This window comes from Phoxinus phoxinus (genome assembly GCF_949152265.1).
Source record: "Phoxinus phoxinus genome assembly, chromosome: 25".
NCBI lineage: Eukaryota > Metazoa > Chordata > Actinopteri > Cypriniformes > Leuciscidae > Phoxinus > Phoxinus phoxinus.
Window position 1 is genome coordinate 11588614 of NC_136900.1, and position 25309 is coordinate 11613922.

The window sequence follows — 25309 nt, forward strand, 5'->3', positions numbered from 1 at the left end:
AAGGCTATTGTACTTCCTCTACAACGATCACATCAACAGAGACGTCCACAGTCACATCCACTACTACCTCACCAACTACCGTAACTACAACACCTACAACTATTACGACAACACCTACATCAACAGAAGCAACACCTACATCAACAGAAACAACACCTACATCAACAGAAACAACACCTACATCAACATCAACAGAAACAACACCTACAACTATTACGACAACACCTACATCAACAGAAACAACACCTACAACTATTACGACAATACCTACATCAACAGAAACAACACCTACAACTATTACAACACCTACAACTGTAACAACATCTACATCAACAGAAACAACAACTACAACTGTCACGACAACACCTACATCAACAGAAACAACAACTACAACTGTCACAACAACACCTACATCAACAGAAATAACACCTACATCAACAGAAACAACACCTACAACTGTTACAGTAACGACACCTACATCAACAGAAATAACACCTACAACTGTTACAACGACACCTACATCTACACCACCTACATCAACAGAAACAACATCTACAACTGTAACAATAACACCAACATCAACAGAAACAACACCTACAACCTTTACAGTAACAACACCTACATCAACTGAAACAACTACAACTGTTACAACGACATCTACAACTGTAACACCTACATCAACAGAAATAACACCTACAACTGTTACAGTAACAACACCTACATCAACTGAAACAACTACAACTGTTACAACGACATCTACAACTGTAACAACACCTACATCAACAGAAATAACACCTACATCAACAGAAATAACACCTACAACTATTACAGTAACAACACCTACATCAACTGAAACAACTACAACTGTTACAACGACATCTACAACTGTAACAACACCTACATCAACAGAAATAACACCTACAACTGTTACAGTAACAACACCTACATCAACTGAAACAACTACAACTGTTACAACGACATCTACAACTGTAACAACACCTACGTCAACAGAAATAACACCTACATCAACAGAAATAACACCTACAACTGTTACAGTAACAACACCTACATCAACTGAAACAACTACAACTGTTACAACGACATCTACAACTGTAACAACACCTACATCAACAGAAATAACACCTACATCAACAGAAATAACATCTACAACCGTTACAGTAACGACACCTACATCAACAGAAACGCCTACAACTGTTACAACGACACCTACATCTACATCAACAGAAACAACATCTACAACTGTAACAATAACACCAACATCAACAGAAACACCACCTACATCAACAGAAATAACACCTACATCAACAGAAACAACACCTACAACTGTTACAACGACACCAACATCTACAACTGTAACAATAACACCATCAACAGAAACAACAACAACTACAACTGTCACAACAACACCTACATCAACAGAAATAACACCTACATCAACAGAAACAACACCTACAACCGTTATAGTAACGACACCTACATCAACAGAAACAACACCTACAACCGTTACAGTAACGACATCTACATCAACAGAAACAACATCTACAACTGTAACAATAACACCAACATCAACAGAAACAACACCTACATCAACAGAAACAACACCTACATCAACAGAAACAACACCTACATCAACAGAAACAACACCTACATCAACAGAAACAACACCCCCTACATCAACAGAAACAACACATACAACCGTTACAATAACACCTACATCAACAGAAACAACACCACCTACATCAACAGAAACAACACCTACAACTGTAACGACAACACCTACATCAACAGAAACAACACCTACATCAACAGAAACAACACCTACATCAACAGAAACAACACCTACAACTGTTACAACGACACCTACATCAACAGAAACAACACCTACATCAACAGAAACAACACCTACAACTGTTACAACGACACCTACATCAACAGAAACAACACCTACAACTGTTACGACAACACCTACATCAACAGAAACACCTACAACTGTTACAATGACACCTACATCAACAGAAACAATACCTACAACTGTTACAATAACACCAACATCAACAGAAACAACACCTACAACTGTTACGACAACACCTACATCAACAGAAACAACACCTACAACTGTTACAACAACACCTACGTCAACAGAAACAATACCTACAACTGTTACAATAACACCAACATCAACAGAAACAACACCTACAACTGTTACAACAACACCTACTTCAACAAAGACATCCACAATCACATCCACTTCTACCAAACCAACTACTGTATCAATGATACCTACGTCTACAGAAACATCTAAAACTAGTACAACTACTGGCACAACAAAACCCACATCAACAAAAACTTATACAAGTCCTTACACTGTGCATACAGGGCCAACTCTCACAACCATAAAACCTGGGACAGAACATCAATGTAACTGCACTTATTTAAATTCAATATACTCAGCAGGTAAGTGCTACTTAAACAGTAATTATTCAAATTTTTAATTTATTTATTTATTTACAGTTTGTTTAATCATTGTGCATGTATAACTTGATCCTACATTACATTCAGGTTCCACTTGTTAAAACATCTCTTATATTGTTTACCTCCCTCGCACATCCTTTAATTATAATTATAGGGTCAACCATCTATAATCAAACGGATAAAGCAGGTTGGTGCTTCATTGCCACCTGCAACTCCACTTGTGGTATTGTGAAAACGTCTCAGCCATGCCCAACTCCTCGACCTACACCTACACCTCCACCTACACCTCCAAAAAACTGTACAGATATCGGCAGAAAGGTAATTTAATAAGAGTTTAGCAGAAGTACACTAATGCAGTAACACGTGTACAATTTCTACAAAATTTCTGCATTTATTTTCTCAAGACCAACAATAACATAATAGCCTGTAATGGTTATTTGATATGATAATATCTGTTGTAATACAACACATAATTAATTGCATTCTGTAAAACTGTTAGATGACTGGAGTATTATCTGGTAATAAAAGAAATAATACCTGAAACCATTTTTTTATTATTAATCTCTGTTCATCGATCTGCTTGTGTCATCCAGCATATGGAATCCTGGATTGAAGACTGCAAAAACAAAACATGCAAAAATGGCAGCGTCTCATCAATACCTCTAACGTGTGATACATCTGATAATGTCATACCTACATGTACTAATGAAATTCCAGCTAAGAAGGTGCCTTATAACAATGGATGCTGCTCCAAGTATGAGTGTGAATGTAAGTTTAAGTCTTGCTCATATTAAATATTTATATTAAGTACATTTTCTTAATATAAAATAAATAAATAATTGTCCTAGCCATTGCCTTATTTGGTGTAACTTGGTTTGACAGGTAAATGCAGTGGCTGGGGTGACCCACATTACCAAACTTTTGATGGAACATACTATGCTTTCCAAGGAAACTGCACATATGTTTTGTTCCAAGAAATTATCCCAAGATACAATATCAGTGTCCATGTTAAAAACTATTATTGTGATGTTAAAAGTAATCTCGCCTGCCCAGAGTATGTGATTGTGAACTACAAATCATATAAAATCAAGCTGACAAGCAACACTAAAGGGGTCCAGGTAAGTCTTAGGATTAAAGCAAAACATTCACAGGCTCCAGAAAAACAAGCAAAATTCTAATCAATTGAAAACAAAAGTACACAAAATTTCACATCAAATCATGACACATTGCAAAATAACACCGTACTCTAGAGAACAATTTTCGTCATAACTCAGTAAGACCTTTTTTCACATAGGTCTATGTTAATGATGAAAAGAAACAACTAACTTACAAGAATGACCAATTCTTCATCATCACCTCTGGCATGGCAGTAGTTGTGAACATCACTGAAATCAACGTTGATATTTTGGTCAATCATCAAGGCTTTCAGATCAATCTCCCATTCTCCTATTTTAATGGCAATACAGAGGGACAGTGCGGTGAGTACCGATCAGAGATCTCTTGTCGCAACAAATAAAACTTAAATTAGTTTTCTGTCTGTAAGATGTGTACAAAGTATAATATGTGTCAGTTTCATTTCATGTTTACCCGTGCAACAAATAAATGAGATTTTCCATAACTGTAACCGAACTTTAATTAATTAATTAAAAATAAATGTATTTTCAATTGTTCCATTACTTCCTCTCTAAATCCAGATTTAGTATAATTAAAATGAAATTTTTCAGGGGTTTGCGACAACAACCGTGCAAATGACTGCAGACGTCCTGATGGAAAAATCGATCAATCGTGTGTGAACATGGCACAGCTTTGGATGGTCCCACCAGGATGCAAAATCCCTACACCTCCATCTCCACCTCCATCTCAACCCCCCTGCCACCCGAAGATTTGTGAACTCATCAAGAGCGGGTAAGGAAAAGCCACAAAGTTTAATCATTTAGTTATAAACAAGTTTATTTTGTACAAAGTGTTTTCCCTTTGGAATAAGCTACCACATGAAAATTAAAACTGTCATTTACTCACCTTAAGGTTGTTCTAAACCTGTTTGACTTTATTTAGTAAAAAAAAAAAAAAAAAAAATCATACAGGTTTGGAACAACATTACGGTGTGTAGAAATGGCAGAATCTTCATTTGTGGGTGAACTGTCCCTTTAAGATACCTGAAATCAAAATTTGTCTCTTCACAGTATGTTTGTGAAATGCCATGGGGTCATTCCTTATGAAAGTTATTATGAGGCATGCAAATTTGATGTGTGCCACATGCGACAGAACTCTACTGGTTGTACCAGTCTGGAAGCGTATGCTCAGCAATGTGGCAAGGAGGGTATCTGTGTAGACTGGAGAACATCAGATCAACTCAACAAAATGTGTGGTAAGTAGAATGAACCTAACCATTTTACTGCATTTTTATTGTACTTTAAGCTGGTTAACTTCTACATGTTTTACTTGAGAAGACTCTGAAACTTGATTGTCATTGTTTTCTATAACAGAATACAAGTGCCCCAGTCACAAAGTCTACCAGGGTTGTGGGCCTAAAATAGAAAAAACCTGCAGCACAAGGTAATCTCGCTCTACAATACTCCATATCCACAAAACAACAGTCCTTAACAAGTGCTGGAATCATAATACTTCATGTCTGATGTGCTTCTATTAACTCACCAATAGGTACAATGATTTATTTGTGGAGAAAGAATGTCAAAGCAAGGACTGTCTTCAAACATTTATGGAAGGTTGTTTCTGTCCTAAAAACACATATCAAGTTAGTTCAACGGTAGATAACTGTACAGCTTACTGCGGTAAGACATGGTGCTTCATTTACTTTCTCTGTTTTTTAGATGAATGCACCTTTGTGTCTTATTTTCATTGATTTGGTTTGTATTCCCTCCATGTAGATTGTATCGGCCCTGATGGATTACCTAGAATGGTATGTCTAGACAAAAACAAGATATTTTGAAAAATATTCAAGAAAGTCAATGGTGTCCAAAGCATTTCATTATCACCACGATTCCTAACCATCATCTACTTGGTTTTCCTTCTGTAGCCTGGGGATACATGGACCATGGGCTGTTCTGAATACACATGCTCCAATGAGACCTTTGGTATTACAACTGTGCCTGTCAGCTGTCCGACTCATAAACCCTGTGGATCAGAACAAAAATTAATAATTGAAAACTGCTGCCTAACCTGTGGTGAGTCCAGATTAAACATTTTTAATGGTGCATCATTTCAACCTAGATAAAAATTTGCACAACTTGCTAAAGATAATTCACTAAAAATACATCCTGCTGATGGCACTCACAGTCTAATACAGATAAAACATTGTTTTATGACAAAATTCACAATTAGTGTCACCTTTGACCTATCCATACATACATGCATGCAAAAATCATTTAAAAGGACTCCCCATTTCATCTCAAACCATTTAGTGTGTGATTTCGAGCTGTGTCTTCAGAAGAAATGTGATGTGGGATTTGAGTTGGCAGCAAATACAACTGAAGGCAGTTGCTGTCCACCCTGTGGTAAGTCCCAAATAAATTTCTGTGGATTAAAATCTTACATAATTACTAATTTAGCTGTCAAACAAAAACGGATTTGTGAGTCATTCCAGTTAAGCAGCAACTTTTGAGTCCATGTTTTTAAATTTCCACATCCACGAAAAATCTGGAATATGACATAAATTGCCAGTTAAAAGGATATGGTAATGGCAACGTCATCTCAAATTAGTAGTGTAATTATTATGTAATTACTTATTATGTAATTATGTTCCCTTAACTGATAATGCTAAATAATATGATTTCTATCCATAGAAATGGTGCGATTAATATTTTATCAATACATATGAAGATGCGTACTGCATAACAATGACCCTTTTTTATTTTTCATTAAAAAAAAACGAAATTAGCGTACATTATTATTTAACTGATTTAGTTACTTTAAAATAGTTTTTTTTTTCTGATTTTCAGTGCCCAAAGACGTCTGTGTGTACAATAACACTGAGTACCAGGTGAGTTCATGAGTTCACATTAATAAAGTAAATTTGGGAAAATCTTGGTATTTAAAATAAAGCAAAAGGAAATAGTGATAATATTTTCCACGTTTCTGACTCTGAAATCTCTTGTTTCTAGCCTGGGGCTAAAATCACCCCTGAGCCTTGTGTTGAATGTGACTGTCAAATGGATAAAGACCCAAAGACTCAACTACACAGCGTCATGTGTGTTTCTAAAATCTGTGCACCTTGCCCTGAGGTAATAATTTAAAGTTTTGCTTGTGAACCATAATTTTATCAAACAATTGATTGGAAACTTCTAAATGATAAGAATATATTAACTATTAAAGTGTTTTTTTACTCCAAGGGCTATAAGGAGGTGGAACAAAAAGGAGAGTGCTGTGGAACATGCGAGCAAAATGCCTGTATTTATACTGCGCCAGACAACACCACTCACATTCTCACGGTACACAATTATCAAACTTTCCTTTACACTCTCAGTTCACCTGACAAATTATCTGCTCTATTCTTTGATCTTCTTGTAGCCTATCTTTTTAATGTTTTTTATTTTTTTGTAGGAGGGAGAGAGCATCAGCTTCAAATGTGAAAGTGTGACATGTCTTCAAGTCAATGGCACGTTCATGTTAGAGAAGACCGTGCCAATCTGCCCTGTCATCAATCAAAATGACTGTGTGCCCGTGGGTTCAATATCTTAAGCAACATTTGATGCATTTGTTGTTTGTATTTTGTGTGGCTGTTGCTACCTGCTAACACTTAAGGGATAGTTCACAAAAAACATTTTTTGTCATTGTTTACTCACCCTCATGTCGTTCCAAACCCGTAATCTTCAATCATCGTGTTTTGTTCATCTTCAAAACACAAATGAAACTGAAAAAATGTCCCTGTATTGACAGCTACACAACTACCACTTTGATGCTTTGAAAAGTTCAAAAAGATATTGTGAAACTAATCCATATGAATTGAGCGGTTTAGTCAAAATTTTCTGAAGAGACTCGATCGCTTTTATATGATGAACAGATTTAATTTAGACCTTTATCCACATAAATATTGATCAGCGAACATAAACAGAAGCTCAACCGTACTTGCCAGATGTGCGAGAATGAACCTCATTGGTTCTTGAGGAAGCTCAAACGTGATGCGTAACACGAGAATGACCCTCATTGGTTCTTGAGGAAGCTCAAACGTGATGCGTAACACGAGAATGAAAAAAACACGTTCTTACACGTCAAGCGAACATGCTTGAGTTTCTGTTTACCACAACTGATGTGTGTGTTGATGAATGTTCATCTGTGAATAAAAAACCTAAATTCAATCTGTTCAACATATAAAGCGATCGTGTCTCTTCGGAAATTTTGACTAAACCGCTCAATTCATACGATTCGTTTTTACGATCTCTTTATGAACCTTTTGATAATGCTAAATGTGGTACAAAGTGGTAGTTGTGGAATTTGTCAGATTTCATTAAAAACAGGTTTTGGAACGACATGATTGTTTAGGATGAGTAAATGGAAGAATTAAAAATTTTGGGTGAACTAACCCAGGTATTAATATAAGGTAGGTTATAACCCTTTTTTTAATTTTACAAATAATTGACCTCAAAAAGAGTGAATAGTTCACTCGAAAATTAAACTTTTGTCATCATCCACTCACCCTTAATGTCATTCCAACCCTGTATAACTTTTTCATCTGTGGAACACAAAAATATATTTTGATGTTTTGGGCCCCATTGACTGTATAGACAAACACATTTGCAAAATAATTGCAGAATGAAAAAATCCATGGTGTCATACAGCCACACAATGTGCACATTTCTGAGTGAACTATTACTTTAACTATGATCCTGACACGTTGACATTTAAAGGTAGGGTAGGTCAGAATTGTCTAAAAAAACTTTTATTCAAATTTGTTTAAACTGTCTTTATATACCAATACATAATTAAAATGCAAGTACTCTGAAATAGAGAGTATAAAAAACTGAGTGACTCTAGTGTATTTAATCTTCAATAAACACAGCTCATTAATTCCATTCACTCCCACCTAAAAACGGGTGCGCGACTGCGCGCACGTGCGCAGAGCCAATAATAGCGGCGGTAGTCATGGCGACGGAGAGTGACAGTCGCGCAAGCCAATCACTTGTTTTGTCCCGAATGGAATTAATGAGCAGTGTTTTTTGAAGATTAAATACACTAGTCACTCAATTTTTATACTCTCTTTTTCAAAGTACTTACATTTTAATTATGTATTGGTATATAAAGACAGTTTAAGCCAATTTGAAAAAAAGTTCTTTACACAATTCTTACCTACACAACCTTTAAACAAGGCTCTATTTGTCTGAACAGGGAACAATGAGACTCGATGAAGATGGATGTTGCAACACATGTGAGAAATTGTTTCCTTTTTCAAAATATCCTGATGGTCCATATTCATGAATGATTGACACCGACATTTGTTCTGCTTTTCATGAATAAGGTCCAGTTTAACTGATAACAATATGTAATATTCAAATGATGTCCTATTACCTCTAATATATCAGGTGATCTCAAGAACTGTGCTGTGAAGAAGAACACCACAGACGTTACTGTAAATGGCTGCAAGTCTGTCCAACCCATAGAAGTGACGTCCTGCAGTGGCAACTGTGAAACCGTTTCAATGTGAGAGCACATGCACATCTAATTGATCATTGACCTGTGAAATATAGTTCACACTTACACACTCATATTGAATGCAAGTGTAACTTAGAGCAGCATTAGGCCAAACATGTCTCCAAACATGAAATATGTTTTGATTATCCAAGACTCGCAACTGGATTAGGAATAAGCTTTTTTAATAATAATCTGACTGAGGTTTTTCTTGTAAATCTGCACAGGTATTCAATGCAAAAGAACATCATGGAGCACAGCTGTTCTTGCTGTCGTGAGACGAAAACCCGCATTAAAAAAGTGAAGCTGAAGTGTTCCGATGACAACGAGATCCTTCATGACTACGTCTTCATAGACAGCTGCAAATGTACTCCAGTTTTGTGTGAAGACAAGAATAGCATTGGATAAAAGATCTTGTTCAGTGTATGCTCTACTGCTACGATTATGATTCCAGGAAATTGCTAAACAATTATAATTTGGTGAAAGATTGCACCATTCAGCTTTTCCTTCTATAACTATTATCTCTCCGGGCATTTTCTGGGTATTTTGAACATTTTGATTCTTTTTTAGAAATGCAAAATGTGATTCTGTACATTTCCTTCTTTTGAAATGAATGATGACTATAATAAAGCAAAATAAAATCCAACAAAACAGTATTCAGTATTCTGTATTAACCCCCCCCCCCCCCCCCCCCCAAAAAAGTAATTAGGAAAAAGAAAACTGGTATTACTTCACAATTAGGCAAGCAAGCAAGCAAACTTTATTTATAAAGCACTTTACAACGACCGAAGTAGCCCAAAGTGCTGTACAAAGCAAAATATAACACAGCACAGCTAATTTACTATAAAATACATAGTGAAATAAGTTAAAAATAAAAACATATAAAAATATAGCTGCAAGCAGCAATCACCGGGGCCAAGCGCAAGCAAGACGACAAGACATGCCAAAGTGGCTGGGAGTGTGAGACCCACTGCAGCAAGGAGCAATTAAAGACATTTGAAGATGAATTTTGGCAAAATGGTTGAAAAATCACATACAATAACTAAAAATATGATTATCACTTTCGACCAATAGGTGGCGCAGTTACGAAACTGATGTGATGTGGTCAGAGTGAAGTGACAATGACACATACAAAGTTTGGTGTCAATATGTCAAGGCATTGCAGATATAAAGCCTGAATAGTCATTTTGGCATCATGCCTCAACTTTGCCACTGCGGTATACGAAAACGGTTTTGTCTATCGACACGAAATCCATAACTTTTACTCGGCACAGTCTGGAGATGACACGATCCGATTTTGGTGAAAATCGGACGTTCGGTCTAGGAGGAGTTCGAAAAAGTAGGTTTTAAAAGAAAATAAAGATGGCGGACAGGAACTTTGATTGACTATGGCAAAATTGGTATCTATGTTTTCAGCATAACCCAAGGAATCTATTGAGATCAGTGTCATTACTATAGGCAAATTTATTCAAAAGTTATTAGCATTTTTGGAAATTTCATTATAACTTTTGACCAAAAGGTGGCGCTGTCTCATAAATTTTTGAGTACTTTTAGGGCGTTGTACTGATGACCCATACTGAGTTTCGTAACGATACGTTCATGCGTTCATAAAATACAGCATTTTAGCACATAATTCAAAATGGCCGACAGCCAAAATGGCCGATATGGGAAAATTGGATATCAGTCGACTCAGCACGATGCCCTGAATCTAACGAGACCACTTTTGTGATTTTTGGACAAACCGTTCAGAAGTTATAAGCAAAAATATAAATTCTTCATATCTCCGGACCAGTAGGTGGCGCTGCGCCGAAACGCAGCATGTAGCCTCAGGTCATGCTTGTGATGACATGTACCAAATTTGGTCTGAATCCGATAAAGCGTTGTGGAGATACGGCCTTACGTCTGTTTTTGCAAGCGCTACGTAAAATTTATTTGCGCGGTATTCAAGAACGGTAATTCGAATCAACTTGAATTCCATAACTTTTTGTCGTCATGGTCTGGAGTTGATCTGGTTCAATTTTCGTGAAATTCGGAGCAACGGCCTAGGAGGAGTTCGAAAAAGTAGGTTTTTTGGAAAATTCAAAATGGCGGGAAAACTATTATGACGGAAAATGACGTCATAGGGTGCAATCGAATCGTCGTGAGCTCAGGAATCAGAGGAAAAAAGAATTTTGATTCTAGCCCTTACGGTTCAAAAGTTATCAGCATAGACATGAGTGAAACTTTGGACTGTTGGTGGCGCTAGAGGGAATGAGTTGGAGACACCAAAATTGGTGTATTTAATGTTGGGACTGTCCTCTATCAGAATGTCAAATAAAATCAACTTTCCCGCAAGCGGTTCATAGGGCTGCCATAGACTTCAATGGCGGAAGAAGAAGAATAATAAATATAGCTGCAAGCAGCAATCACCGGGGCCAAGCGCAAGCAAGACGACAAGACATGCCAAAGTGGCTGGGAGTGTGAGACCCACTGCAGCAAGGAGCAATTGAAGACATTTAAAGATGAATTTTGGCACAATGGTTGATACATTAACTAAAAATATGATTATCACTTTCGACCAATAGGTGGCGCAGTTACGAAACTGATGTGATAATGTCAGAGTGAAGTGACAATGACACATACAAAGTTTGGTGTCAATCTGTCAAGGCATTGCAGATATAAAGCCTGAATAGTCATTTTGGCATCATGCCTCAACTTTGCCACTGCGGTATACAAAAACGGTTTTGTCTATCGACACGAAATCCATAACTTTTACTCGGCACGGTCTGGAGATGACACGATCCGATTTTGGTGAAAATCGGACGTTCGGTCTAGGAGGAGTTCGAAAAAGTAGGTTTTAAAAGAAAATAAAGATGGCGGACAGGAAGTTTGGCTGACTATGGCAAAATTGGTATCTATGATTTCAGCATAACCCAAGGAATCTATTGAGATCAGTGTCATTACTATAGGCAAATTTATTCAAAAGTTATTAGCATTTTTGGAAATTTCATTATAACTTTTGACCAAAAGGTGGCGCTGTCTCATAATCTTTTGAGTACCTTTAGGGCTTTGTACTGATGACCCATACTGAGTTTCGTAACGATACGTTCATGCGTTCATAAAATACAGCATTTTAGCACATAATTCAAAATGGCCGACAGCCAAAATGGCCGATATGGAAAAATTGGATATCAGTCAACTCAACATGACGCCCTGAATCTAACGAGACCACTTTTGTGATTTTTGGACAAACCGTTCAGAAGTTATAAGCAAAAATAGCCTTTTTTCATATCTCCAGACCAGTAGGTGGCGCTGCGCCGAAACGCAGCATGTAGCCTCAAGTCATGCTTGTGATGACATGTAGGAAGTTTGGTTTGAATACGATTAAGCGATGCGGAGATACAGCCTTATGTCTGTTTTCGCAAGCGCTACGTAAAATTTGTTTGCGCGTTTATCGAAAACGGTTTGACGAATCAACTTGAATTCCATAACTTTTTGTCCCCACAGCCTGAAGATGATCTGGTGCAATTTTGGTGCAAATCGGACAAACCGTCTAGGACGAGTTTGCAAAAGAAGGTTTTTTGGACAATTCAAAATGGCGGCCATATTTTTATGACGGAAAATGACGTCATAGGGTCCAGTCGAATCGTCGTGAGCTCAGGAATCAGAGGAAAAAAGAATTTTGTTGATAGGCCTTACGGTTTAAAAGTTATTAGCATAATATAAGTGAAACTTTGGACAGGTGGTGGCGCTAGAGGGAATGAGTTAGAGACACCAAAATTGGTGCAATTACTGTTGGGAATGTCCTCTATCAGAATGTCAAACCGGAACAACTTTCCCGCATACGCTTCTATGGGCTGCCATAGACGCCCAGTCGGAAGAAGCAGAATAATAATAATAATAATAATAATAATAAGAACCGGAACGAAAACAATAGGTGCCTCCGCACTTTCAGTGCTTGGCCCCTAAAAACCATAACATGCAAAATGTCAACTCCTGGTGTTAAAGGCCAAGGAATATAGATTCGTTTTTAAAAGAGATTTAAAGTGAGTTAGTGAAGTGGCCTGTTTTACCGTCTGAGGCAGGTCATTCCACAATTTTGGAGCTGCCACAGCAAAGGCGCGATCCCCTCTGAGTTTACGTTTTGTTTTGGGCACGTGAAGGAGCAGTTTATTGGCTGACCTAAGAGAGCGAGTGGGTGTATGAATATCTACTAACTCAGAGACCATTTAATGATTTAAAAACAAATAAAAGAACTTTAAAATGAATCCTGTACTGTACAGGCAGCCAGTGAAGCGACGCCAAGACGGGTGTGTGCTCATATTTACGTACTCCTGTCAAGAGACGTGCTGCAGGGTTTTGCACCATTTGAAGACGAGCTAATGAAGACCCACTAACCCCCACGAGAAGTGAATTACAGTAATCCAGCCGGCTAGTAATAAAGGCATGGATTACTGTCTCAAATTGTTGTCTTTCTAAAAAAGGCTTTACTTTGGCCAATTGCCTCAGCTGGAAGAATCCTGTTTTTACTACTGCTCTAATCTGGCTGTCGAAGTTAAGATGAGCATCAATTTTAACCCCTAGGTTAGTGATGACTGGTTTAACATATTGGGCCAAAGCACCCAGCTCAATGGAACTAGTCCCATTTGTACCACCAAAAATCATCACTTCCGTTTTATTTGTATTAAAACTTAAAAAATTAGTAGCCATCCAGGCTTTAACATCGTCTAGACACTCTATTAGCGAACTGACATTCTTTTTAATCGGCATGTACATCTGACTATCATCAGCATAGCAGTGAAAAGATATGTCATGCTTCCTAATTACTGACTGAGCCTAGCGGTAGCAAATACAGTGAAAATAGAAGAGGACCCAGAATTGACCCCTGCGGGACCCCACAAGAGAGAGGTGCAGAAGAGGACTCAGAGTTCCCACAGCTTACACAGAGAGTTCGACCTTTCAGATATGACCTGAACCATTCAAGCGCTATGCCTTTTATGCCCACACAATGCTCCAATCGAGAAATCAAAATGTCATGGTCCACAGTATCGAATGCAGCCGTCAGGTCAAGAAGCACAAGAACAACATAATTACCAGAATCTGTAGCTAAATAAATATCATTAAAAACTTTTAAAAGAGCAGATTCTGTACTGTGTAAAGATTTGAAGCCGGACTGGAATACCTCAAGAATATTATTATCTTTTAAAAAAAGCCATTATTTGATTGCAGACTATCTTTTCAAGGATTTTTGAAATAAAAGGTAGTTTTGAAATAGGCCTAAAATTAGCATGATCTGTAGGATCAAGACCAGGTTTTTTGAGTAGAGGTTGCACTACAGCGTGTTTAAAAATTTTAGGGACCACACCTGAGGACAGGCTGCTATTAGCAACTGCAAGAACAGACGGTCCTATAGTAAAAAAAATCTCCTTAATTAAAGAGTCGAGGAGGAATAGCATCTTGTGGTGAACCTGAGGGCTTCAAACAAATTTCCAACAATCTCCTGTAACATACACAAAGTCACAGGTTAACCTATCAAATGTTGCAGAACAGATAACAGGGACTGAGGGGTCACAGAAAGAAGGTGAAATTAGAGCTCTAATAGAAGTGATTTTATCAATAAAAAAAGGTTCTATATGTTAATGGGGTCATACACTGCATTTTCTTTTTAAAAACATTATGTTCTCTGAGGTCCACTAATAATGTTAGGACGATTTTTATATCAGAACACATAATTTAGAAGTAATGGGGTATTTTTTGACGCTCTCTTTGAAACAAAATTCGAAACAAGTTGTTTTATCCGCTTGGATTCAATAGAAGCTGTTTTTGGACTAACAAGGAAATTTTGAGGTCTGAAACAAACAGGTTTTTTTTTTTTTTTTGGGGGGGGGGGTGGTTTACAGTAAAATGACTTCTAATATGTCAAAAATTTTATTTCTCGATAACACTTTCAAATACGGATCCTTCGTTAATGAATAACTACACAGGAACAAATGAGTAACACAATGTTAACAATCTAGTAACTACAGTTAACTAACAAGTAACTCTGATTAACAAATTAGTAATTAATAGCACACAGATTTAAGTGGTAGTTCACTATTAACTAATCAATAACTACTATTTTTTTAATACTTCCCAGAGAACTACTGAATTTTTTACAGATTTAAGTGGTAGTTCACTAATAACTAATCAATAACTATTATTTTTCAATACTTCCCAGAGAACTACTGAAAAAAAATTCACAATTCATGCAAAACTTAATAACTAATGCAGGAAAAATCACTAGCACTAGATTAACATTACTCCTAGATACTGTACACTAATTATAAATATGTAATAGCGTAGCAGACTTATGATTTGGGAAAGCTGTCAATAATTAGCCTATGCACTGCTGTCTTTTAGAGAACTATTCATAAACGAAATAATTTTTAAGAATTGTTTTTATAAATGCACTTGTCTGGAACACTTACCCTGTGGCCGATTTTCCGGCATTCCTCTGGACTAGCTTTGAATAACTAGACTCATCATGGTGAGTGGAACATACTGAGTCATCAGCCATCCAAATACCAGTTATTTTATTATTTAACCTACCTCTCAAAAGTGTTTTTATATATCTTTAAGCTACAAAGTTGTAACATACAGTATATGTATTACACTCAGCTGGAATACTTATAGCTGTAAATAACTTGTAAATATAGTATGTGCAGCTCAACAGCTAAACTAACAAACTATTGGAGACCTCTTCGCTGAAAGGCTACAATAGCAGTTTCACATGTTAACAAATATTCAAGTAACATCACAAACTTCTTACATGACATATGTATCAATGTAATTAACTATAAATTCAAATACAACGTACAAGCGATGCTTTCCCAAGGCACAAACAGAAATGGAGACAGGATAAAGTGACTAGAGATGCAAGCTGACCGCATGGAATTTAACGAGTTTGTTTGCCCATAAAATCTTTAAGATATTAGGTTAAACTTATTTGGCTTGCTGTCCACTGGAGAGGGGCTCGATGAAGCACCCCAGTTTGGGGAGGTGGAGGGATACTGGAACAGCTGATGCTAGGGAGAGGTAAGCGGCTGCTTATATACTGTACTCGGCTGATGATTGAAAGATTAGATTGGCTCACTCCTCCCTAACTTACGTTTAGGAACTTCATATAACTACTGTGTTTCCTGATCAGACTGCAACATGTGATAAAATCAACCAATGAAAGCAATGCAAGAATTATATATGAACACAATAAATTACTCCCAGATGACCACTAGGGGGAGAAAGTAACAAACTAAATGCAAAGTATTCTTACAGAACATGACACTGAGTAAATACTTTTATACAGTATGTGTGATGAAAATGTGAGATAAAGAGCCAAACATGTGTTCAAATGAAAACTGTAAAACTGATTTGATGAAATCTGTCGATAAGAGTAAAGAAAAACAAAGCAAACCGTGCAGGAGAGTTTTCGTGCAGGTTCTTCTTCAGAATGAGTCAAAATGAATCCATAACCCTATAATGAAATCACACACACCCTTTAACGCCATTATATTTGGTTGCACACAGTAAGCAGGTCTAGGAAAATTAAACATCAAACAGGATATCAGTTCTACAAAACATAAAGCAAATATTAATCATCTAAGTAAGCCACAGTGAACCAACAGGTATCTGACAGTTCAATGTTGATTTTAATAAGTGTGTTTGTACTGCTATAAACAAACATTATGACAGACCAATTTTGAGAAAATAAACTGTATTTGTATCACTGTCATCATCTTATAATATGATGTTCCCTAGATTGAACTTGCAGAGAAGTACCGAGGTCAGACCTGTGGACTCTGTGGAAACTACAACGGCAACAAGAATGATGATATTTCTGAAAACGGTACACATGATGTTTTGATCAAATGACCTATGAAAACATTTGCATCTAAACACCTGATCGCTGTACACATAGTAATAGTATCGCATTAACCAGCTAAATCCCTCTCAGGTCCGGACACATGGAAGGTGTCCACACCAACTGAATCCTGCGAGGACGTTATACTTCCACCCAGGGATCAGTGCGACCAGGTATGAGACAAATCAGGAGTTTTTTAATAATTTTTCCAGATTTTGGGCTGATATAAGTACATTTGTTTTACCTCATTTGCCAGTTGAAACATTGCATTCAATCATTTTTCTTTTTAGCAGGCAAGTGTTTGCCAGCAGCATCTCAGCAGTCCAGGGTTTAGCGACTGTTACAATGTGATGGACATGGGTTCATTTGAAGACGCCTGTGTGAACGACCTGTGTCAATGTTACGGCAATCACGACTGTCTCTGCAACACACTCACGGAGATTTCACGACAGTGCACACATGCTGGAGGAAAACCAGGAACATGGAGGACAGAACAGCTCTGTCGTGAGTATCATTTCTGGAAGATCAATAGAAAATAAATCAGTGGGAATAAAATGACATTACCATTACTCACAGCTCAATATTTAACTAAATATTAGAATTTTCAGAATGTATGGGCATGATTAAAAATAAATAAATAATAGTTATATGCTGTGGTATAAAACTCAACAGGTGAAACTCGAAAAAAATTGAATATCGTGCAAAAGTTAATTTATTTCAGTAATTCAACTTAAAGGGTGAAACTAATAATTTATTATATAGACTCATTACATGCAAAGTGAGACATTTCAAGCCTTTATTTGTTATAATTTTGATGATTATGCCTTACAGCTATTCTAAATATTGTGAAAAGGTTTTCATAGCTGTAAGCCATAATCATCAAAATTATAACAAATAAAGGCTAATATCACCAAATATAAAGTTTCACCTTTTAAGTTGAATTACTGAAATAAATGAACTTTTGCATGATATTCAAATTTTTCAAGTTTCACCTGTACACTATCAGTTTGGACACATTTGACTGAATTTATGTGTCCAGCACACAGTCCTGATAGTGTATGGTGTGTTTGATATACTAATTATTCTTATTCTGTGGAGCAGCAAAGTCATGTCCTCTAAACATGCAATATCTGGAGTGTGGAAGTCCGTGCAAGAACACCTGCAAAGATCCAAACGCAAGTCTGATGTGTAAAGAACACTGTGTGGACGGCTGTTTCTGCCCTGAAGGTAATTTCACACAATATCAAGAGATGTGCTTGCAAAAAAAAAATTCTACCAAGTATTGTTTAAAAATGTTTTAAATGCATTAAAAGGTGCCAGTGGATTATTAAAACTACTATAATCTTGTTTTTCACTCCAAGGGGTTTGAATATGAGAAAAAAGAAGGAGAGTGCTGTGGAACATGTACACAAGATGCCTGTATTTATGATGCACCGGACAACACCAGACATGTTCTCAAGGTACAATCAATGAAAACATTACCAACTTTTCTTTGTTTGTTCAGTTCATCAGACAATGAATCATGTACCTCTCTCTCTGTTTGTTTAGGATGGAAAAGAGTACAATTTCAAATGTATGAATGCTACCTGTCTGAAAAGGAATGGCACGTTTATGACAATAGAGAGCTTTAAACAATGCCCACCCTTCAATCCAGATGACTGTGTTCCTGTAAGTAGAATATCTGTAATTCGAGGAGCACACATTACTCCCTGGTTCTGTTTATATATATATGCCTGTTGCTTTCTTCTACTGCTTGAGTATAACCATAACGTATTTGACATATTTCAGTTTTTGTCAATGATCTCAAAACATTATCACAGCCATAGAAACACATTCAAATATTCATAATTTACTCACAATCATATTATTCCAAGCAATGAAAGAGGATGGGGGCTCAAAATGACCACAAAAAAGCACTATAAAAGTTCTGGTCTTCTTTTTGTGAGGAACAAATTTCAGTTCACTAAAAATCTCTAGTACACTTTAAAAACTAAAAATCTTGCTTGACAGTCATGGTCAACATTCACTTTAATTGTGTGAAAAGAGCCGCTTGGATATTCTGCTGCAGTTTACACACAGGTGGCAAAATGGTATGGGACGAAATATAATATATCGAAATGGCAGTGTTTGAACTGTTTGAACCTTGGGTTAGAGAATTTCATGTAATGTTTCAAGAAAATAAAACATGTAAATTGTAGTAAATCACAGAAAATGTACAATATTTTTTGGAAAAGGAATTTTGTTCAGATGGCTGTGATCATTTTTTAAGTTTTGTATGGAAGCTTTGTTTCCACTACAGGATTAAAAAAACGTTGTATCTCACAATTCAGACTTTTTTAAACAAAGAATTGCGAGGCATCAACTCTCAAAGGTAATTGAGACTTTATATCTCGGAATTAAAAAAAAATTCCCTCAGAATTGTGAAAAAGAAAGTCAGAATTGCCTGACTTCACTTGAGATGAAGTCTGACTGATAAATGAAACATACGCAACTTAGATTATTCAGCAAACTGTTCTTTTATTATCATCACTTCATCTTCGGATGAATTCATATCATATCTAACATCAAGCTTCCATAGTTTTGAGGGAATTGACCATACTTTACAAAATTTCTAAGCAATATTTCCTTTCTATTATTTGTGTCTATACAGGGAACAGAGCAATTTGACAAAGATGGATGCTGCAAGATCTGTAAGATACTGTTTCCTTGAACAAAAACTGTATTTGTATTTATGCAGATCATTTAATAGATGTTAAGTAAATTAAAAATAGCATACTATGCACTGCATAAAATGCATGTCTGCCTCTATTGTCTCTCAGGTGAACTCAGCAACTGTGTTCTGAAGAAGAACGTCACCCGTCTGCATGTCAATAATTGCACTTCCATCGAGGATGTAGAAGTCATTTCCTGCACTGGCCACTGTGACGAATTCTCAGAAGAACCGTAAAAGTCTTAGAATTACAGAGTAAAACTAATGACAACTCGTTTATTTGCCATTCATTTTAGGCTCCCAGCCGGGTTACCAAAATTAGGACATATCTGAATACAGTCTAAAACGTTTTATTTATTTATGTGGTTAAATTTGATTAAGGAGAAAAAAAGTCAATATTGATTCGTAGTTATTTGTTTGATTAGTATTTATTCAAAATCAGCTTATTATTTATTATCAATATTCAAAAGATTGTTAAAATGATGTTGTGTAATTTTAATTGAACACTGTTGAGAGAAGGTCAAGACCTCGGATGTGAGAGAGGACAAAACCAAGAGAGAATACAGATATTTGATGCGTTTTACACTGCTACATTTCATGCCATGTTAATGTTATGTGGGATAATAATTTATCTATTGGTTTAATCTGCTATATACTAGTATATTATACCATACTACTGTATTATATATCGCATTTTAATATAATCCACAAAAAGAAATCACATTGAAACCAGTTTCTAAAAGATCTAAAAAATAAAATAAAATAAAAAGCTCAGAAAAGTGAATTTAACTCATTTGTTGGCCGTTTGGTTTGATATTTTGTCAGGTATCCAATGAAATTCAAACATGTTTCAGTTTGCTTAAGCATTTAATCCTTTGTGTGGATACTGTATATTAGGATAAACTCACATCCAAACCTACACTCACATGACTGGTGTTTTCTTGGAAACCTGCACAGGTATTCAATGGAAGAGAACATCATGATGCACAGCTGTTCTTGCTGCCAGGAGGAGAAATTCAGTGAACGACAGGTGACGCTGAAGTGTGCCAATAGCAGCGAGATCCTTCATGACTACATGTATGTTGAGAGCTGCTCATGCACTCCTACCAAATGTGAAGAAGACACTGGAAAAAACCTTGCAATGACAGACGCCCCTATATAAAATTGTGGTAAACTTGTGGTAAAAACCTGTACATTTCATTAACTGATATATAACGCAGGGAGTTTTGGTAATGTCAGTTTATTAGTTTTCACTGTAAATTATAAGATGGTTGTTAGCTTTTACATCGTACATTTAACAGTTTTTTACTGTAAAATTAAAATAAAATGTCCTGTTAGATCCATTACAGGTTTTCACCATATAAAGTAAGGGAAGTTGCCATTATCCAATTAACAGGTTTTTATCATAGCACTTTTACAGTCTCATGCTGTTAAAATTACAAACATTTTATGGAGCGTAGTAGCAACTGCGGATAAAAGATCCTGCTTTTCACTCTTGCTGATCTGTCATACTAAGAAAGCAACAATTTTAAAATATATAGGCTAACCGAAAATGACAATTATTATTATTTAAACTGATTGTTGTAGTGCATTAATGGCTAAAAGAATTTTTGCAAATATTGCACCACTTAGTTTTTTCTTTGAGGTTTGTTCTAGGGGGTAAAGTTATTTCTTGAAGGGGGCATTTAAAAACTTTTTTGTTTTGCATGTTTTGTAATGCATGATATAATGATGTATTTTCCCTTCCAATGAAATGAATTAAAATCACAATAAAGCATAATAAAGAGCATCAATTTTTTTAGTTTGGGGCTGGGGTTTAGAAAAGTGTCAGTCAGCCTACATTGATTGTACAAATTGGAGTACCAATTTTGATCTGAAAGTAATTTTGCCTGTACATATTATCGGTATATTCATTTATAATTTTATGCTTGCAGTAGCCCATACTTAAATGTAATATCCAGTACATTTCATATTTATAGTGAAAAAAGCATCTAAAACTGATATTTGTTAGATTGTTTATTTAGTTGTGAAATATTTATTTTAGATTTTGAATTTCATTGTATATAGCCTACATAAAGCCTTCAGAACCTGGCCTGGGGGGGAATGTATTACCTACATCTTACCACAAGAGGTCCCTGTCGTCAAGCTACTGACGGGACAGATTCCCCTCAGTTATTTTTGTACGTTTCTGTTGACATCAGTCCTCCTGAAACAATTATCCACACATGTTCTTAATTTAGCATATTATAGAAAAACAGATTTTGATTCATTTGTTAAAAATTTGTGAATAAAAATAGTGAACCGACGTCCCACAATACCGGGGCTAACGTTAGCCTACTTTAATGTGTCTCATCACATAACGTAGCCTACATCGATCGTCACTCGTGTGAACAAGAACCGATTTGACTCCGATTTCGGACTTTTGTCCAAGTAGCAGTCTAACCAGGTAAGGTCAGGCTAAGTAGGCTACATATTTTCATATCCCCAAACCGTAGGGCCTACATATCTCCAAAACGGTATCCTATAAAAGCGAGTCAAGCCTTGTTTAACTATGGCGCTTATTCCGTGCCAAAATCAAACATCCGAACGACCGACCGATCGAACGGCTATCCGAACGTCTAACCGAACGTCTTACTGTGCGTTCATACCGGACGCGAATAGCACGTCAAATTTGCACCTGCCGCGTCTAGTTTGACGCTTGAACATTTTGAATGCATTCGCGGTCCAAAGCGAAATGGACGCGCGTAAAAAGCATACGTTTGGAGCGAAATTGACAAGCGTCTGAGGCGAAATCCGCTTCTTCTGGGAGAGGCAAGTGCTGCGGGAAATTTAAAAATACTACTGTTATTGTGTCACGAAATGTAGTTTTAAGAGTTGTTCAGTCGAGTAAGTTGTTTAAAGGGCACCTATTATGGAATTTTGAAATTTACCTTTCATAGTGTGTAACATCTAAGGGAACAAAAACATCCTGCAAAGTTTGAAATATGAAAGTGCACCGTATATAAAGTTATTGTCTTTCAAAAGTAAGAGTCGACTCCGAGTCATTTTTATGAATCGTTAAGACCGAAGCTTTTTCTCTGACTAGATGACGTCAACTTGTCAAGTTATTTGAATACGATACGCCCACTTATTGGGCTCCAAGCAAGGCCAGGGAAAACTTGAAAACACCATGGCGACCAGACGCTGTGTTCTGAAGTGCGACTCAAAAGCCAACTTTTTTCATCTGCCCAAGGAGAAGCATTTGAAGACTAAGTGGCTACAATGCATATATATAACTATACCACAGAAGTGAGCCTTGTGCTTTGTTCGCGCCATTTTGAAGACGATTGCTTTATTACCAACTTAAATGCAATCAAACTTGGATTCGCGAGCCGGCTGATATTGAAGGAAGGTTCAGTTCCAAGCGTATTTGGATCAGCTTCCTCCTCCTTATCACAACCTGTAAGTGTTATTAATAATTGTTGCTTTCATGTTTTATGTAGCATGCTTAATTATTATTTTGTTTGTTGTGAAAACACCGTTTAGCTTCTAGGTCTTCAATGACAATTGTATTGAGATATGTGAAGTGTTTGTCGTTGTTTTCGGAGTTGTCTTAAAGAATAGGGAATGCGAACCTACGTCATGCTGCGTTGCATTTTGGGAAGGCGCCGCCATCTTTGCAGGATACGCTATCCGTTGCCATGGTTTCTTCAACAGTGAGACCGAGAGAAATAGCGGCAGCGAGAGAGAGCAGCTTGACATTTGTTTGCCTTTTGCGATATGGCGAAGTTTCTTGGGAATAAATGGAGAAGGAGGAAGGGAAAGACAAGTGGCTCTATCAAGAGAGAATAAAAAACAACGCCAGGAAGCGCTATTTAGAGAAACTGCTTGTCAATAAACTGACAGCAGTGACAGCGAGCACAGCATGATTGCAAAAGCAACACGTTTTAGCGCCAGATCGCCTTTTATTTAACACAAACTAATTGAATACTCTGCTGGTCAACTAGAGTGGTTTAATTTTATAGATATATCTGTACAACGAAATGTTTCAAAAAGTCACTTTTTTTCAATGACATACGACTTACATTGACAGAATGTACGATCTGAAGGTGCAAATGCACGTATCAGATTCATATCGGATTTATTTCCACATATGAATGATGCCAGAAAGTATGACTGAGCTTACGACTTTTACAGGTTACTTTGTGGGTTTGTAAGTTGCACCCAGCCGCAGCAGACTTGTTCATAGGCTTCTAATGACTGAAAGCTTCTGAACTCTTGCTATGCATCTTGTAGGCACTGATACCAACTATGTCCGGGTGTGTGTGAAAGGAACATTAGTGCTTCTTCTGGGTCTTCCGTCCATTCTGCAGCTGGCATGTCGTACGGCCCATGTTTATTGATGACAAGCAGTTTCTCTAAATAGCGCTTCCTGGCGTTGTTTTTTATTCTCTCTTGATAGAGCCACTTGTCTTTCCCTTCCTCTTTCTCTATTTATTCCCAAGAAACTGTGCCGTATCGCAAAAGGCAAACAAATATCACGCTATTTCTCTCGGTCTCACTGTTGAAGAAACCATGGCAACGGATAGCGTATCCTGCAAAGATGGCGGCGCCTTCCCGAAATGCAACGCGAAGTGAAACGCGTGATGTCACATTCACATTCCCTATAGAGTAATACCAGAGAATGTCTAATAAGGGGAGAAGGTTCACTCTCGCTACACTTCCGGCTTCTGACTGGTTGCAGTTCCACTCTGATTCCATATGAGGGCGCTCACAGGACGAGTGCAGAATGAATGGAGGTCTATGGAGCTATACCCCTCAAAATCCACTTTTCTCAAGATATAATTTTTTGTCTAGTAATTTGAATGTTGTATTCGAAAGGAGATGCAAAGAAATTGCACATTGCTGGGTGTTAGATTTTTTAGAGTCACTTATTTGCTTTAAAAAGTCTTTCAAAATGTCAATGACGTCATACACATCGTACGACCAGAGATACTGCTTTACGGCAATCCTTCAGTCACTGTGGTGCTTTCGTGCTCTGCACTTTCTTTTCTCTCAAGGCGTCGCCAGCACAGCTGACACAGGTAAACACACGTGCTAGAAGAGTTTCTGCTAGAATACATTCTGTTCCCGCTTCGGATGCCATGATGCCATCAAGCGGTATCTCTGGTCGTAACCAGTCCTTCACTGACCAATCAGCGTTCATTAGCAGAATGCTAGCGTGTTATGGGCAACAACAACTCAACCTGTAAGAAATCGAAAGGACATAAGTACTCGTTCATTCAATTTTCGACCTATAACCCATGTTGAACTTGCCAAACCTACAATCAAATCTGAGATTTCTCAACGGCAATCGGCTGAAAGGGACAAATTTAGCCGTCTAGCCCCATAGACTCCCATTCATTTTGCACTCGGGGGTGATCGCCCCCAGTGGAGCTCTGGTGGAACTACAACCAAAATTCGGTACAATAGGACTTAATAGGGAGTGAACAGGCTCTCCGTAGACGGGCTCTGGTAATACCAAAGAACGTATATTGACAAGAAGTGAAAGCCAATAGAACGTTCCATTGCAACACCAGCGCCCAGCAGCAGCCCTACGTTTCCGCCAT

At 37.1% G+C, this 25309-nt stretch overlaps 2 protein-coding genes across 2 annotated transcripts; both read left to right on the top strand.

Annotated features, from left to right (window-relative positions):
• The first annotated feature begins 856 nt into the window (after positions 1-856).
• On the top strand, positions 857-9780 carry LOC306993965 (intestinal mucin-like protein). Its single transcript, XM_079604191.1, has 20 exons — positions 857-1529; positions 1594-2475; positions 2648-2811; positions 3087-3261; positions 3376-3611; positions 3788-3971; positions 4218-4398; positions 4677-4861; positions 4980-5049; positions 5155-5285; positions 5382-5413; positions 5531-5678; positions 5916-6008; positions 6453-6493; positions 6615-6734; positions 6843-6941; positions 7054-7173; positions 8836-8875; positions 9030-9147; positions 9363-9780. The coding sequence occupies exons 2-20, from the start codon at positions 2019-2021 to the stop codon at positions 9541-9543; spliced, it is 2775 nt and encodes a 924-aa protein (XP_079460317.1). The 5' UTR covers positions 857-1529; positions 1594-2018; the 3' UTR covers positions 9544-9780.
• A 6246-nt stretch (positions 9781-16026) lies between these two features.
• LOC306994068 (mucin-2) lies at positions 16027-21499 on the top strand (the record flags this gene model as incomplete). Its single annotated transcript, XM_079604375.1, has 9 exons — positions 16027-16059; positions 16909-16996; positions 17105-17184; positions 17302-17515; positions 18113-18238; positions 18373-18471; positions 18560-18679; positions 19662-19701; positions 19831-21499. The coding sequence occupies 6 exons, from the start codon at positions 16027-16029 to the stop codon at positions 18378-18380; spliced, it is 549 nt and encodes a 182-aa protein (XP_079460501.1). The 3' UTR covers positions 18381-18471; positions 18560-18679; positions 19662-19701; positions 19831-21499.
• Between the last annotated feature and the right edge of the window lie 3810 nt (positions 21500-25309).